Source organism: Suricata suricatta, chromosome 12 (assembly GCF_006229205.1).
Source record: "Suricata suricatta isolate VVHF042 chromosome 12, meerkat_22Aug2017_6uvM2_HiC, whole genome shotgun sequence".
In the NCBI taxonomy this organism is placed as follows: Eukaryota; Metazoa; Chordata; class Mammalia; order Carnivora; family Herpestidae; genus Suricata; species Suricata suricatta.
The window spans coordinates 62,850,794-62,869,182 of NC_043711.1; the positions used below are offsets into that span (position 1 = coordinate 62,850,794).

The 18,389-nt window shown below is 42.6% G+C and overlaps 1 protein-coding gene and 1 long non-coding RNA gene across 4 annotated transcripts in view; one reads left to right on the forward strand and one right to left on the reverse strand.

The window, feature by feature from the left end:
• Positions 1 to 18,389, reverse strand: part of CFAP61 (cilia and flagella associated protein 61) — a 278,328-nt gene that overhangs the window by 240,763 nt on the left and 19,176 nt on the right. For all 3 annotated transcript variants that reach the window (XM_029918146.1, XM_029918148.1, XM_029918147.1), the window contains exons 5-7: positions 17,731 to 17,798; positions 17,389 to 17,515; positions 3,364 to 3,496 (exon numbers count right to left, since the gene is read on the reverse strand). In XM_029918146.1, the coding sequence (XP_029774006.1) occupies positions 3,364 to 3,496; positions 17,389 to 17,515; positions 17,731 to 17,798 (328 nt within the window). The remainder of the gene's footprint in view (positions 1 to 3,363; positions 3,497 to 17,388; positions 17,516 to 17,730; positions 17,799 to 18,389) is intronic.
• LOC115274718 lies at positions 4,979 to 5,917 on the forward strand. Its single transcript, XR_003901222.1, has 2 exons — positions 4,979 to 5,017; positions 5,617 to 5,917. It is a non-coding gene; the product is annotated as an uncharacterized LOC115274718 (long non-coding RNA).

Genomic DNA, 18,389 nt, shown 5'->3' on the forward strand with positions numbered 1-18,389 from the left:
AGGAAAGTGGATGGACCTCGAGGGTGTCATGTTAAGCGAAATAAGTCAGGTGGAGAGGGACAGATACCATATGTTTGCACTCATAGGTCTAACAGGAGAAACCTAAAAGAAGACCATAGGGAGGGGAAGGGGGAAAGAGAGCTGGGGAGAGAGAGGGACACAAATCATGAGAGACTACTGAATACTGAGAAAGAACCAAGGGCTGAAGGGGGAGGGGGAGGCGGGAAGGGGGTGATGGTCATGGAAGGGGGCACTTGTGGGGAGAAGCACTGGGTGTTATATGGAAACCAATTTGACAATAAACTATTATTTTAAAAATATTTTTAAAACAGAATAAAAGAAATTTTGATTACAAGTCTCCCAAGAAAAGAAATACTCTTTAAATAGCTCTTACAGTTTTGTCAAATAGAGAAATTAATATATGAAGAATCCCTGAATGATCATGATCATCCTTAAACTAAAACTGCTAAAGTCTCACTTTTCTATACTTTTCAGTAACCTGGCACAAAGTAAAGATCAAACATCCACTTGAAAAAAGCTAATTTGTGGTCATCTTTGTCTGAGCCTTGGGATTCTATGAATGAAATATTCATTACAGGGCTGGGCACACAAGGGTTCTATCCATGTTTGCTAATTACGCTATGCAAAAGAAACATAAAACTTCACTCAAAATAAGATTGTCTTATTATCAAAAGTAATCTTCAGTCCAAGCTTAAATAAACCACTTTTGAAGGCCTTTACAAAAATTGTCCTCTAGACTCCTCATGCAATGCAATGGGAACATTTTGGCTCACATTCGAATTGCTTTCTTTTCTTGATTCCTAAAACTGCAACAAAAGCCTGACCTTGTGAGATCCTTGTACACAAGTCAATAATGAGCCATTTGCAGGGAAGCTCCAGTCCTTTAAAAAGAGTTCTCAAATGTGGTCTCTAAACCAGCAGCATCAATATCGCCCATGAACTAGAGAGAAGTACACATTCTCAGGCCCATCTGGAACCTACTAGATCACGCTGAGGATGAGTCCCAGTAATCTGTGTTCTAATCACCCCAAGAGTTATTTCAATGCATGCTCAAGTTTGAGTGCTTACTTCCTTAGAATATTTCCTGGCATTTCTCATACACACGTAAGGCAGCTGCCCTTGGTTACGGCCCAATCCTTCCTAAAGCTCAACAGTCACCATGCACTCCCTTGCTGCCCTGAGGTACCAAGAGTCCCAATTTTTTGTCAGTTTCTCCATACCACTAGAGCAGACACCATGACTATCCCAATTTCAGCACCTTCAACTCTTAAGAATTCCCAACACTTCAACTGGAGTGTCATGAAGTAGAAAACCACCACGGTATTTTTCAGGAAGGCCTATTTTCAGCTTGCTCAGACCAATATGAAGGCCTAAAGATACCTCAGGACATTTAACATTTTGCTATCAGAACTAGGATTGAATCCTAATTATTAAATCCTGTGGGAGCAGATTCAGAGAAGGAAGCCTTGACTAGCTAAAATTCTGTATGGGAGGGGCGCCTAGGTGGCTCAGTCATTAACTGACTGAGCATCCTACTTTGGCTCAGGTCATGATCTTACAGTTTGTGGGTTCAAGCCCCATATCAGGCTCTGTGCTGACAGCTAGCTCAGAGCCTAGAGCCTGCTTCAGATCCTGTGACTCTGTCTCTCTCTGACCCTCCCCTGCTTATGCTCGCTCTCTCGCTCTCTCTCTCTCTCTCTCAAAAATAAATAAAAACATTAAAAAATAAAATAAAATTCTGTATGGGAGGAGTGTCCCTCCGTGGAATGCCTCCAGGGGCGGGGCAAGGAAGAGGGCCAGTGTCATGAGGGGCAGGGTTGCTCACAGCAGCCCCCCTGGGCACCAGGTCAGCCTGCTCACTCTTTACGATGACACACACGAAAGCCAGCTAACTTGCCCGCTCTCTTCTGTGTCTCTTCTCCCTTCCTTCGGGGGTAGGCCTCACGTCTACAGCTGGCAAACCGCGGAGGGTGGGTTCCATCTTTCTTTACGCCCAGTACCTCCCATCTCAGTAAAGCTTTCCGGGATGGATGCTGTGGAATTAGGACATTCGTGGAGCATGTTCTGAGTCAGTGGCCACCACTGACATGCTCACGAGGGCCAAGACGGTAGAATGGTGGGCTCGAGGGCACCTGCATGGTCTACATACAATGCAGCTGCTCCAAAGCCCCAACTCCGTGGGGACCCGCAGAAAGAAGAGCAGGCCCAGCAGCAGGACTTCTGATTTTTCTAGAGAAGCTAGAAATTCCTGCTGTTATGTACACTTTCCTAATGCGTGAATGCTAGCCACTAACACAACAAAACTTACTCACCTACAACCCAAATCAAATCCTGAGAAAACACTGGACAAAGCCAAATTGAGAGACCTTGCACAAAATAACCGACCTGTGCTCTTCAAAACTGTCACTGTCATGAAAAACAAAGGCAGACTAGGGAGTTGTGCCAGATTACAAGAGACCGAAGACATGTGACACCTGAATGCAATAAATGATGTGGATTTACCTCTGCTCTAAAGGACTGTCTGTAAAATTTGAATAAGGTCTGTAGATTAGATAATAGGAGTGTAGGAATCATAAGTGCTCGACCAAATCGCTGTACTACAGATATAAAAGAGAATATTCTTGTTTTTAGGAAATAACCACTGAAGTACTTAGTAGTAAAAAGGCATTGGCATTACATCCACAACTTATTCTTAAATGGTTCAGAAGAACATATAAGTAATTTTCAAATAATATATATGTACAATACTTATATAATGGTATAATTATATTTATAATATAACATAAATAATATAAATATATGTTTATATATTAAAAGAAAGAAATATACAGAAAAAGAAAGCAAAAAGAATGATAAAGCAAATGTGGTACAATGTTACCATTTAGGGAACTTGGGTGCTTATAGGTTTTCTGTAAGTGTGAAATTTTGCTGAAACAAAAGATTTAAAAAAATTACTTTCCAAGTCAAACAAAACCCATATGTCAGCAGGACGCTGTCTGTGATCTCTGGCTTCTGGGATCTTGGGGTCTCAGAAATCCCCTCAGACACTCTCAAGAATCTCTCCAGTTCACCCTAACGCCCATCCCTACCTTCAGGAGCAGGGCACAGAGTCCAGACCAGCCTGGCATCTGGTAGCATCTCACAAAAACCCAAAATTCTAAAGCCAGGTCGCACCGCGAAGGAGGGTGAAGTCACAGCTCAGAAGCGGGCCTGGTGCCACCTGAGAGGCCCAGGAAGCAGGGAGGGGAGGGCAGCTCCAGGGGTGCTGGGCAAACCGGGAGCGATGTGCTTATTTCTCTCATTTCTCTTACTAAGCGTAGCCCAGATGGATTAATCACCAACCTCACACACGACAGCGTGATTCTCTTCATCTTGGGCTTCGATTAGTTCAGCCAGGAAGTACTCGCCGTAAGTTTCCTTCAGAACGGTGTCATGGCGCAAAAATATCGGCATGAGATCATCATGATCTTCTACCCTGTTTAATGCAAGGGCTTAATTAACTCCAGTGTTCCTTCCTTCAGCAGCGCACCTACTATGTGCCAGACCCTGTTCTAAATGCCAGGGACACAGCAACACGCTTCTGACATGAACTTGCATTCTTACAGGAGAAACATAGCGAAACTACAGCAAATGCAACACTTCAGACATTTCAAACAGTGGTAAGTGCTCTGGGATGGAGAGTGACAGGGTCAAGTGGTCAGGGAAGACTTCTCTGAGGAGGGACATCTGAGCTGAGACCTGAATGAAGAGAAGGGAAGTGAGCTATGTCAAGAGACCTGAGGGTGGAAATTTCCAGGCAGAGGGAACACACTCAGGTATGAAATGTGGGGCATCATGTGTCCTAAGACGAAGGACAGAATGCTAGGAACAGCAGTCCCCAAATGTGTTCCAAAGAACACTACTTCTATGACATTGTCCCTTGCTTCCCCTTCCTCCCCACAAAGGAATTCCACTATCTAAAGACAACTTCCTAGCATAGGTGCCCTCTGGAGTGTCACAGTTACATATTAAAGACTGAGAAGTACTAGAGTAAATATGAATGTTTAACCTTGTTTATGCATTTACCTGACGTGGACCCATGGTATCCTTTATGCTTATCAAGGTTGATGGGGAACAGAAACCATGGTGCTCAGCAGCCCTTCTGACCCAGGGCAAGTTCCAGCAACTCCTCCACCACTTAGCAGGGTTCTAGGGTTGGTTCCTTTATATTCTAGTTGCTCTTTAAAAAATTTTTTAATATTTATTTTTTGAGACAGAGTGCAAACGGGGGAGGGGCAAAGAGAGAGGAGACACAGAATCTGAAGCAGGCCAGGCTCTGAGCTGCCAGAACAAAGCTAATAACAGGACTCAGACCAGGAGATCATGACCTGAGCCAAAGTCGGATATTCAACTGACTGAGCCACCCAGGCATCCCTCTAATTGCCCTTTTAAGCCAAGGCTTTTTTTTTTTTTTTTTTTTCGTGGGGAGAAGCACTGGGTGTTATGTGGAATCCAATTTGAAAATAAACTATTAAAAAAATAAAATAAAATAAGCCAAGGCTTTTTCTCTGTGCCCCAGGGCAGATGAGGCTGCTCAGAGCCCCTAGGTAATATGCTGGCCTGTTGCAGTGCACAGCATCCATGGTGGGGGTTCCCTTCATTCCTGGACCTCTGCCTCTCTTGCTGTTCTCCATGCGGTCCCTCTGTCCTCTGTTGTGCTGTTCAGAAGCTGTTCAGTCAGCCCTCCGTTCTTCAAGAATTGTGCCAAAACAGCAATTGATTTGGTGCGTCCATAGAGGAGGAAAGTTCAGGGTCTGCCTACATTGCCATCTTGGATCAGAAGTCTACCCTTTATTCCTGACACATTGCTACATTTCCCATAAAGGAGAAAGTGCTACTTTAAAAATGATGCAGCTCTGCTCACCACCTTGGAAACATTCACCTCACACTTCCCTTGTCAGGATTCCATACAGTGACCGTGACAACCAACATGGGAGAAGAGAACCAAGAACCAGGTGTACGTAGTACAGTGACTGCCCCTTAGATTGCACTTTGCTGCCGTTATCTAACATTATTTTCTTTTTTTAGTACATTACTAGTTATATTTTTTACTCTATTTTATCTGTCTAGGATGTTCTTATACTTTTTTCCTGGTACTTTTCTTACTAAAATGTTCCACATTTGTTGTTTTGTTGTTGTTTTTCTGTAATATATCTGATTTGGCTACTAAATTTTATCTCTTCCCTCCCCCCATTACATCATTATTATGCCATCTTCAACATCCTATTTGATCTTCTAATATGTTGTCTTTGACATTAATAGTAAGTTCATCTGAATGATTTGTATGTATATAAAGCTCAGGGCTTTATCCAGATTATCTCCAGTGGTATACTTCTCGGAGCTACCCCAGGAGGGAGGGATTGCCATCTTCTCTCTATAGATGGTGGAGAGCAAGGCTCAAGAAGATGATGAAATGCTTTGCCATGATATGACAGGAATAGTTGGCAACAGAGCCATGTTATGAACTCAGGTCAGCATAAATCCTGCTATCACATACTATACTAAGTCAATAATGCACTTCAAAAATTTTCCTTTACTTTGACATTCCTTTGAAAGCTGGCAGCAAGAAGCATGAGCAATATCAAAACAGTTGAGAGGAGACATTAGCTCAAGGGACAAGGTGTCAAACACCATGGCTCATCCACCCAGCCCTTCCTCAACTCCCGGATTGGATGCCCCCAGTGCTGCCACAGCTCTGCTCCCCACATCTGAATGCTCTGAACTGGACAACTCCATGCACTCTAGATGAAAATCTCCACCTCGTTCCAGTGATGAAACCTTTACCTCGGATGAGCCTCATCTGTTGGAATTGTGTTGTTTTTTCATCAGTAATAAATACCTTGAGGGAAGAAATACATATTTGAAAAACTAGGTCTCTGCTATATAAAACTCAGAAGGTAAGGAGAAAGCTAGCCAATAGACCATGATGCAGGAAGGAAAAAACAAAGAGAAGATGACAAGCATCAGGGGTTAAACATAACTCCTTATTCTTAACCTCTTGTCAACAGTCTCTGGAAGGAGATACAGTGGAGGGTCCTTATCCAGGAAATCAGGATATTTGCTTATTATACTATCAACCTGAGTACAATGTCATCACCAACCAAAAATCTTGTTCCACATGCCAACACATCAGAGGGATTCCTTGCCAGGGAGTCTAAAACATGAAGACAAAACTGAGAAATGTATAGAACTGTTGAATCACTGCATTACACATTTGAAACTAATATAACACTGTGTGTTCATTATGCTGGAATTATTAAAATAGTGACTAACTACATAAATAAATATACTTAAATTGTATTTATTAAATGGATCCAGAAGCAAACGCCACCTGTGTTTCTGGATAGGCTTGACTATACCCACACCATAGCCACTTCACAAGCTATTTCAGCTCTGCACTAATTTTTTTTAAGTAGTCTTTTAACTACTTGCCCATCTAGTTTTGAGTGTACACATTCACTTTGAGAGCTACCAGTGGCCATGTGTGTTTGGGTGTTCCAAAGCCCCATAATAAATGCACTGAAGGCTCATGGTGCTCTTCTGAAATGATTGGAGAATAAATGATAAAATTAGTGGTCAAAGTCTGGGCTGGAAGCCAGAAAGCCTAAATCTGGATTTAATGCCTGTGACCTCAGGCATTTCACCCATTTTAACCTCTCTATTCCATTGTTTTCTCATATGTCATAAAGACAGTAAATTAAATGCTGAGATAATAGTGTGTGATATGCTATTATTATTAACATTACTGCTGCTTAGGTAGGAAGGATCCATAAGGACAACCAAAGAGCATTTACAGTCAACGTATGGAATGGAAGAGGTTATCATTATAGAAGCCAGAATCACTGTGCTTGTTGCCCATTGGTCACTGTAGGTATAAACTTTGCCATTCCATCCACTATCACTAATCTGTTTAAAACCCTGCCTTCTTCACCTCACTCCCTTACTCAAAAACTTTTGCTAGCCCCACTGTTTCTGGGATGAGGTCAGAGCTCCGAGCCTCACTCACTTATTCCAAATTCCAGCATCCTTCCACCCCACACCGTCCAGTGGCTCATCATCCAAGCCTCCTTGCCCGGGAACCTAATGACAGGGTTAAAGCAGCGATCTATTGTCCACTTTTGATGTTAATGTAAAAGCAGGGCATGTTTCCAACCAAGGATTATGCTCTTTGGGGACAGAGAAGGAGTTCTGTGCTTCTCCATGACAAAGGTTAGTCAAGATACTCTGAACTCTCTTCCCAACTAGACATCAACCTTGATTTATAAAGACTTGAACAATCACCAGTATAGTTTCTCACAGCTCAAGGCCCCATCCCTAGATGACTCCAGCCCTGCTTGAAGTGCCCTTCTGAGAAAGCAAGGCTGCCAAAATAATTTCCTATTTGTTGTGGCCAACACCTAAAGGTAGGGCCCCTGTCTCTCAGTCCCTGTGGAAGGGCAGGAGCCTAACTTCAATAAGCTCCAGCTAGCAAACTCAGATGGGTTTCACAAGGAACAAACCCGATTCCCACTTCTTGTCATTTGTCACATCCCTGACTCTACTGAGACTCCCCTCACCCGCTCCCAATTCCCTCATTTTCTCTTTAATAGGCCCAGTTACTTGTGCACAAACCAAAGTTGAGTTCAGTTCACACTGCATGGTTTTCCCTACTGTAATAGTTATTATTGATTAAGATCTGTCTTTAGCACTTTAACCAGAGACTGGCTTTGTTGAACTTTCGGACATTTGCATATACTGTAGACTAAAGCACACGTCCATCAGTGACAGCCAACAGAGATAGGGCCCATACCACATTCTGGGACTCATCCAGCATGCCATGTGCACTCACAGCACCGAGGAGTGCCACTGCTAAGCCCATTTTCCAGGTAAGCAATGTGTGGCCTGCGGGGACCCATGTGGAGAGTGAGAGCACAGCCCTAACTGACTAAGCCACCTGCCCAGTCACTTCAATACTAAGCCTTGGTTCCCCATCTACTAAGCAGGCAGGGGCAAGGACAGCAGGGAGGGTACAATGCAGTGATACAAGGGACACTCTGGCAGACAGTAAGCCCTCAGCACAACCTGCTCCGGGGAGACTTCACATGCCCTCCCACATCCCACACCACCTGGAAACTCCCTCCGGTTGGGTCCCCCAAGCCCTCAGGACCTCTGCTAAAAGAGCCTACCAGTACACGCCACCGCATTCCAGAACCCAATTCCCTACTTAGCAAAGGAGTGCTGCTAACGGGGGGCTCTTCTCTGTAAAGAGAGTCCTGAGTGATTCTTGTTTGGGGGGGAAAAAGATTCAAGGAGAGAATAGCCAAGAAATCAACTTGCAGATGCTTTGCCAAAAATAAAACTCCAAACTGACATTAAAAGAGATAACTATTGTAAATAATATGAAAATAATTCAATATCCTCGTCCTTTTAAGTGAATCAAGACACCTGTCATGTAGAAAATTCTAAAATCAATTGTGTATGATGGGCTTTCATCTACGTAGGATGGACACAAAAATAATCCTCCACGGTTACAAAAATCAGAAATAAACGCTCAGACAGCCCCCGGGCTGTACGCCTATGCATGAGCCCTCTGCAGCCTATTAACAAAGTTATCCCTAACCATGCCTCAATTCTAATTCTTCTGAGAAAAATAAGAAGAAAATACCCAAATTGTAGAGTTCTAAAGAGTCTCTCGCTTCAGCTCTTCCCCAAAATGGATAAAGAGGAACTTGTTCTGCTAAATGCATTCCTTGGGGTAATCGATAATTTATGATCTTGCATCAGCCCCAGTGCTAATGATAAAGTATGACATCAGCCTTGCAGAGTCTCAAATGGCATTTGACAAAGTCTATCCCCACAGAAACAAAACACCCCAGCTACCAAAAACAACGCATCCAGCAGAATGCTTACATCCGAGCACTCTGAGGCATGAGCGCTGTCCGCCTCTGGGACAGAAGAGCCACTTGAAGTGAATGCATTTAGCAGGGGGCAGCCACATGTCTGGCACCTCTGTGACCCACAGCATTTCAAGGGTTATGACTATGTAAGGTTATAATTCATCAACCTAAAATACAGCAGGAATGACACCATTTTCTGGGTGAAAAATAACATTCTCTTATATCTTCCATCAGGAAGTGGCTTGGAGGAGGCAACAATGTACTTAATGCAACTAGCGTAGAACACTAAGTTGTTTGGAGGAAACAAAAAGTCCATCCCACAGAGACTGACTGATTGTTCAGGTTCCTAAATGCCCATCAGACTCTGAAAAATGTGCCAGATGAAAATGGAATAGCATCCAAAACACAAGAAAATAAACAGCCTCTCTCTCAAGGACACACTGCTTGGCGTAAGGGTGTCCTCTAAACCCAAGAGAAGGCAAGGTGGAGGGTGGCAGGAAGCTGATGGCTCTCGCTAGCTTCCTGGGAGGACAAACTCTCATAGTTTCCACTATGTCAGTTAGCTGAGCTTTCAAGGGACAAGGTGATGCCTAGAACCCACAGAACCTTCCCAGCTGACGGCATGGCCTCTTGGTGATGGGTAGACCCTCAGACTGCTTCAAAGCTTCAGCATCTAGACCTTCTTATGAATAATTACAATCCTAGAGAAAACTCTACAGGCGAGCTTCCTTTGAGTGTGGGAGATGGCACTGTTCCTTGCCAGAAAAGAAAGCACTGTGAATTCACAGATGGAAAGTTCACACTTAAGGACTAGAACGCCAGCAGGAGGGCCGAGCCACCTTTCTACTCAGAATATTGGCATAGCCTCTTCTCTCCTGTCTAACGGTATTTTCCTCATCCGGAGAGGATTTGCATTTCATTAGCAAGACTTAAAAATGTACCATTGAAAAGGTAATTCTGATGTTACATTAAATACCATAAATACTGTATTTCTTCAAGCCTGAGAGTGAGTTTATGTGTGCCTATGTGTTAAGAAATCAGTGAATGAAGAAAGAAAAAACTCACAGAGAATCTAATTGAGTGGTAGTCCTAAAGAAAGCAGTGTATTTTGGTTAAACCAACCTTTACCATGAACATTTTGTCAATTTGGGGCAGGAGAACTTAAAAGTCAGCCTTTTTCTTCAGATATGTAAAAAGAAAGCACCTTTTTCTTTCCAAGATCTCTTGCGACCTCTAGTGGTCTCTGTAAGAAAATCAAGTCCATCATTTCTCAATCACATTCAATTTTAAATTTTAAGATGGATGGCAGAACCATTTAGTTTCTACTCCTTGGAAAATGTCATGATTTTTTAAATAATGGAGGACTTTAAAACCTAAATGACGTCAAAGCACGTTCAAGGCCAATACGAGGCCCCTGCTGTTTATACCACCAGGATCTGATCCAAAAGTCTATCTTGGCACGCTGGTCGAAATGTTAGCCAGATTTTATTTGCTGGGTCACTTACCAGGACTCAAGAGAATGGTGACATTCCTAATTTCACTGTCCCTTCTCTTTGAGTGGTTTAGGATTCTCATGACCCTGACATCAGAACATTCATTTATATGAAATTACTCAGATGTCCAACTTAAGAGAATTCTAAAAAAGCATGAGGCTATCAAATGCTTAATAAAAGGTGAAATAAGAGGCGAAAAGTTAGTATTTAAAAACCACCAATCTTATATTTTAAAGTCCTAGATTGTCTTTCATCTATTTTACATAGTAATAATGTTCATACAATTTGGTTAGCTTTTATTATCAGCAAAAAAAGCAGTACTCCATTTTAGTTATTTTATGACATGAACTGACAGCACATAGTCCTTCCCTGGTGAGTCCTTCCCAACCCCCCCCCAAAAAGACTTGAAAACAGTTGGTTCTCCCCCGAAAGTACTATTCCAATAGTTTCTCAGTCTGAGGACATCTCAAATCCACCACTGAATATTAATCAAGCCCACTATAGATTATAAAGGTGTGTCCAGAAGCAGTCATGCTTTACTTCAAACACTGTGCAAAACACAGAACAGTAATTTCAATAATTAGCATCCAAGTAGAGGGGCAGATTATAGCACAATTTTCCACGTAGGGGAATCAAAGAACTGGGACTGGGGATTACAGTGTTAACTCCCTGGTTCTGAACATGCTGCTAGGTAAGCGGCAGAAGGATAATTACATCCCAAACCCTTCCCTGGTTTACTGTCTTAAGAACTGTGTTCTTCACCATTAATTATCGGTGCAAGTAACTATTGATGAAACAGATGTCAAAAAATCAATGTGGGGGAAATAAGAGAAATGAAGCAGCTTAAGAGGACAAACAGCCACGCCCATCTGGCCTTCTGAAAAATCTTTTTTCCTGCATCCTTAAGGAGGGAAATGATCCACATAAGTGCCTTTTCCAACTACCTGAAATTCTACACCTGCTAGTGTCAAAACTTGAATATGAACACTTCGGACAGAGGGCTTCTTAAGATGTGTCACATTTTTCTACCTCCCAACAAGCAAAAACATCAACCATCATAATGTCACCATTCCCTCATGATTTCACTACCAAATGCTTAATTGTCTTTTATAAACATCCCTTCCTCCTTACAAAGTAGCCACTGTCATCTTACCATGAGGACTATATTCCTCTGGTGATTTGCTACTGGCAGATTTTCTGTAGGCTGGGCAAGCAGGACACTTCACCATCAGAGGCTGAATGAGCAAGACCTCAGGGTCAGGGATCAGGAAGATTTAGTTCAGGCCAGGGCAGCCTCGTCTCCTGGAAGGTTGTAGTCCATAACCCTTAAGTTTTCAAGGGTAAAAGAAGGGAAGGAAGAAAAGCGTGGGTTGCAAAGATGATGAGGAGAGAGACTAATGCAAAACCACCAGTTGGCACATGTTTACTAGGAGCCGGCACTGGGCTATACCTTTTCTCCAGCAACCCACATCCTGAATCACAAGTGGGGCATCAGTCAGTAGATTAACAAAGATGTCTCCTTATTAAAAAGTGAAAAAAATAGGTGATTTTTAGATATGCTGCCTCTGTACATGTCAGTTGTGGTATCAGATTTATATATGATTTTCTATTACAATAGTAGATTTTATAGAATTATCTATAGATATTGTTCTAATTAATTCTATAGAATTATCTATCTATTGTATATCTAATATAATAACATCTTGCTAACTATGCTGAAGTACTTAAGCTTTAAAATTCCTCAAGAAAATGACAAGATCCAAATCTGGTATGCTGCCTACATATTCTAAGACAATATGGAGCTTCTAGGTTGGTAAACACACGGACATTTGGGAACAGTGGCCCATCTGGAGAGGGAACAGAAACTCTGCTCCCTTCCCCCACACCCTGCCCTGTGCTTCTCTTCTAGCTGACCGTTCCTGACTTACATACTCTTATAACAGACTAGTGACCCAGAAATTAAATAACAAGAAAGAAAAAAAGAAAAAAAGAAATATGCTTCCCTCAACTGCTGTTCCATTCTACCCTCCCCCACAAAACTGTCCATTTGTGCACATATGTGTGTATAGTTACATACTCACATAGAAAAATGCAACCAGTAACTTTATTTGACAAAAATGTTCTAGGGGCACCTGGGTGGCTCAGTTAAGCGTCCAGCTCTCGATTTTGGCTTGGGTCATGATCTCAAGGTTCATGGGTTTGAGCTCTGTGTTGGACTCTGCGCTGGCAGCACGGAGCCTGCTTGGGATTCTCTCTCCCTTGCTCTGCCCCTTCCCCTCTCTGCAGCACTCCCCCTCAAATAAATAAACATTCAAAAAGATGTTCTACTTTGAAAATATAATTTGTTTTATTAAATGAACCCATCCCCCAAACTGATTAGCAAACGGCAGAATAAAATGAGAGATTTTTAAATGAAATGAAGACAAAAGTTCAGCAATTATTAGACTACTTACAAGATTCTAAGCAATCAATTTATGTAAATTCCTCATGACAGAATTAAAAAGCTGCCTACCTGTGAATACTTTTACAATAAAACTTCCTTAAAGAATGTGATTTCCTGAAGGGCAGGAGCACCTATTTTCCTGTGCTGATAATTAATAAGAGAAACTTCACAAATCAGGAAGGAGGATTGAAGGGGTGTGAGAGAATCAATTAAAAATATCATTTAAACAAAAGATTTCAGGGGCGCTTGGGTGGCTCAGCCGGTTAAGCATCCGGTTTCAGCTCAGGTCATGATCTCAGTTTGTGAGTTCGAACTCTGCGTCAGGCTCTGTGCTGACAGCTAGCTCAGAGCCTGGAGCCTGTTTCAGATTCTGTATCTCCCTCTCTCTCTGAACCTCCCCTGTTTGCAAAAAAAAAAAAAAAAAAAGATTTCACTCACAGAATTCCCTTTCTTCAGAATGTGTTTGGCTTGTATTAGCACCTGTTTCATGACCAAAAGGGTTTTTTATAGAGAATTATAATGTTAAATATTTAGCTATGAATAAAAAAGTAAAGAAAAATGGTTTTCTATTAGGAATCTTCTTTCTCTTATCCTAAATTAGAGGATAATGTGTATCTGAATTTATTTTGCTCCTTAGTAATATTTTTTTTTTAGACAAGTGCTGTCTGGATCTCAGAATGCAAAGAAAATGCTCTACGTGCAAAGTAAAAATGGAATCAATTTCTATTGTTTGCGTACCTTTCTCTTTCTGCTTCCTTCTCGTTGCTCGTTGCTTTCGTTCATCACTAAACTTCTTTCACTTCCTTACCTCTCATTTATTTGGTTCACTGCAATGTGATTTCCAAAACTCATCTCTGCCCTTCAAGGACAGATAAGACCAGACCCCAAAGCAAGGGGCTGGAGGTAGGGCACTGGTGACCAAGTGGCCACTGTTGGCACAGAGGAGCCAAAAGGATGAGCTTGAGAGCAAGCTGAGTCCCAGATCCTGGGAAGACAGAGTTCAAAGCTGTGAGGACAAGAGAAGAAGAGAAGCAAAGGAGGATGGGGAGGGTTGGGGCGGGTGGCACGGGTGAGGCTGGGTCGGGCAGGCAGCCACACCGCCCTCTCACCCAAAGTTCATTCGATGCTCCAAGTTATTGCAATTTTTTTCTTAAATGAGTTCTGGTACGTTGCATTTCTGAAGGAATTGGCCCATTTTCTCTAAATTGTTGAATCTACAGAGCTGTTGTAGTATTCCCATATCCTTTATGTCTGTTGGATCTGTAGTGGCATCACCTCCTCCATTTTTGATATTGGTAATTTTCTCTTTTTCTTGGTCAGTTTGGCTGGAAGTTCACCAATTTTATTCATCTCATCTGTATCTTCTTACATTTCCAAATTCAATAGCCTTTTTTTGCACTCAAATTATTTGATTTCCCTACATCTTTTGCCACCTTAAGAGTCAGACTTCTATGAGACTCCTCCCTCTCTTCTACTTCTCTTCCTTATTATCACTCACAGCTCATCTTCACCATTTGAAATTCTGCCATAGGCCTCTGTTTTTTCATTTTAAAATCTCCTTCTGGGGTGCCTGGGTGGATCAGCTGGCTGAATGGCAGATTCTTGGTTTTGGCTCAGGTCATGATCTCACGGTTCATGAGTTTGAGTCCCACATCAAGCTGACAGGGCAAAGCCCGCTTGGGATTCTCTCTACTCCTTGTCTGCTTGCTCTCTGTCTCTGTCTCTTTCCGGCTCTGTCTCTCTCTCTGTCTCTCTCTCTCAAAATAAACAAACATTTAAAAATAAAATAAAATCTCCACAACTAAACAAACTTCTTTATTTTCCAGACCTCCTCACTCATGAGAGGACCTACATTTCTACCTTCCAATTGTCCATCTAATGCTATTATTTCTACTCTCAGGTAATGAACCCCCCATCCCCTCATACTTGAAAACCTGAGTCACCATGAACTCATCCTCATCTTTCAACTTTCCCTCTCAAACATGTCTTTGCAACCATGCACCGCCCAGCGGGATCTCTTTGACTTGCCACTGCCAGAATCCCAGCTGGAACCGTTTGTTGGCCATCCTGTTCTGTTCCTCCCTTACAAGCCACTGACCACATGAAGGTCAGTCATGCTTCACACACAGCCCACATCGTGCTCCCTGCTGGCTCCAGGATACAGGCTTCTCACCATGATTCTTCCTTGGCTATCCAGTGGCCTACTCTTCCTACCAGCCGCACCTGCCTACTGCCTGGTAATAAACATTCCAGGTGCTTTCCTGCCTCTCTACCTTTGCCCTATCTGTCCCTCTGGCTTGTTCTTTCTGACCAGAATCAGAGACTACCTTCTCTGTGAAGCATTTTTTTATTTTAAATTATTTTTAATGAGGTATAATAACATATAGTAAAATCCCCAGGTACTAAGTTGTGTGAGTTTTGGCAACTGCAAAGCTGCCAATCAATACACAGAGCACCGCCATTGCCCCAGAATTCTCCCAGTCTCACTCTTCCCTCCACCAGAGGCAACCACTGATCTGTTCTCTGTCTCTACAGATGAGCCCTTCGCATATCATGCAAGTGGAATCAACAGTATATAGTCTTTGCGTCTATGCTACCTTCTTTCACTCAGCATGCACTGAGACTGACCTGCCCTACTGCGTCTATAAGTAGTTCACGGCATTTCATTGCTAAGCAGTATCCACCGTGGATACAACATCTGCTTCATGATGGATATTTAGATAGGGGGCAGGGGCAGAGAGGTTTTGTTTGAAGCTGTCTTCATCTTTCCCTGTATTTTCCTCTTCCAAGTCACTTAATAATATCAATAAGAATAATATTTTCATTTCATTTGGCACTAACATGTGACTGGAAGTTCTAAGTACCTGACTTTCATCAGCTCATCCATTCATTGCAATAATCCCAGCAGTAGAGAATGCCCTCACACCCACTAACTGGCAGGAAACGGAGGCCTGACGAGGCCAAGTTCTCCTTGTTAACCCATCTGGTGAGTAGTCAAATCAGGATCAGAATAGAGATCTATCAGGGCACCTGGGTGGCTCAGTTAGTTAAGCGTCCAACTTCAGTTCAAGTCATAATCTCAGAGTTCGTGAGTTTGAGCCCCACGTCAAGCTCTGTGCTGACAGCTCAGAGCCTGGAGCCTGCTTTGAATCCTGTGTCTCCCTTTTTTTCTGTCCCTCCCCTGCTCATTCGCTCTCTCTTTCTCTCAAAAGTAAACATTTAAAAAACTTTTTCTTAAAAGAATAGAGATCTATCTGATGCCCTTTATTGTAAATTCTTAATATGCCATAATACTATATGCCTGGTAAACAGTAGGCTTTCATATTTTAAAAACTTAAATTTAATGCTTTCTAAAGAAATCCACCATTTATGGCAACAGTTGACCCAAAAAGATGCAATTCATTCCCCACTGGTGAAACCAAGCAACCACCCTTGTGAAATGATCTCATACGCATTTTTATTTCAAAAAGGCCCTTTTATTTTGCTCACAATTTTGTGAGTCAGACGTCTGGGGAGACTCGGTCAGTCCTTGCTTAGGGTCTCTCCTATGGCTGCAGTCACATGTCAGCTGGGCTCCAGGTACTGGGGCAAGTGGGGGTTTCCTTGGCTGGATGTCCACAATGGTTCATTCCCATGGCCAGAAGTCAATGCTGACTACCAGTGAGTCTAGCTGGGGCTGCCAACCCCAGGGCCAACCTCTAGCCTCTCTGGCACAATGGTCTCCCAAGGCCACACTGGAGGAGAGCTTGAAGGATAGAAAACAATGTTGTAGCCATATTTGGAAGATAGACTCTGCCACTGCCACCTCCTTAAGACTGCTGAACCTTAGGGAATGTCATGGGGCCCACTGAATGGTAAGGACCGCCCACCTCCAAAACTCCTCTTTGGGGTCAACAGAATCCTCTTTCCTGAATGTTGGAAAATAGGTGGGGTCTACTGGGAAAACTAAATAGGCGGACTCACTTTTATGTTTATTTGAAAGTTATTTGACGGGGGCGCCTGGGTGGCTCAGTCGGCTGAGCATCCAGCTTCGGCTCAGGTCATGATCTCACGGTTCGTGGGTTCGAGCCCCGCGTCAGGCTCTGTGCTGGCAGCTAGCTCAGAGCCTGGAGCCTGCTTCCGATTCTGTGTCTCCCTCTCTCTCTGACCCTCTCTTCTCGCACTGTCTCTCTCTGTCTTTCAAAAATAAATTAAAAACATTAAAAAAATTTTTTAAAGAAAGTTATTTGACAGTGTAGGGCCAAGAATTGTGTGTTTTCAGAAACCCGTAAGTAGTAAATGCACAACTTTGCTGGCCACATAGCACCAAATGAGTCTTATCGGATAGTCAGTCCTGTAAATTATGTCATAAAGGGGAACTGTGAAGATTTCCAAATGAAGTAACACTTATGGGTATTATAAAACAATTTAATCCAAGCTCTAATCACTTACAGTAAAAAATGGCAATTTAGAAACTCTGCATAAGGTAAGTGTCCATGTAAAACTCTGGTAGGAAAAGGTACTGCTTCGGACTGACCTGGCTTTGCGAATGTGCAACTGAGGGTAATGACTGTCCCTGTGACATATGTGCACGGCAAAGTCCTCATCATACGTCAGACTCGGAATGCTCCCCACTTGTTCAAACACTGTTATGAGAGTCGAGCCTAAACAACAGAGATGAAGAAATATGGTCCTCATTTTACCAAGGGATAAATTAAGAGCTTCAGAACAAAATGTATTTTAATTGTTATAATCAAAGAGTCACATTATATGCTCAGGACCTGGGGATGATTCTTATTCCCTCTTCCAAAAGCATCATTTTAAGCGTGAATTTCCCATTTTGGAGACTGGGGACAGGAGGTAGTTGAGCAGACCTTACCTAGGCTCATGTAGGATGGCACTATGAGAAATATGAAGTGCAGTTCTGGCACAGCCTTAAACACAGCCCTGGCAAGGGGAAGAGAAGGTGGGGCAGGTGTTAATAACAAAGTAATCCCATTAAGTGGCACCTGTTTGAGGCAAATGCTTTCACTAAACACATCAGATGTTCATAAATCCACATGGGCTACTTTGCTCCTTGCCTGCAAAGGCAAGAACATCTTCAGGGCAATTTCTTTTCCATTTACAAATGGCTTCTTATCTGTCTGTTCCACAGAGGTAGAGAGAATAAAGAGTGCCATATTCATGTGGCACACCAGATTTCTGCAGACATTAACCTTTGACCTGGCATCTGGATGGTCTGGTGTGACATTACAAAGTGCCTTGAAAGCTGAGGCCACCACCCCCAAATGTCTGCGCAGGCTGTCAGAGACGCATCGCCATCACCCAGTAGCCCAAATGATTGTATTTCAATGCACCATATTATTCAGGATGGCTTCTTTAGTGTGTCAGGTTAATAAACATCTCTAAAGAGAAGACTGAAGAAAACTATTTTTAGAAACACCCAAACCTGTGATGCTTTATTCTCCCCTTACTCCCCCCCAATCCATTTTTTTAAATGACTGCACTACCTGTTTGCTTCAAATGATGGTAAAAGAT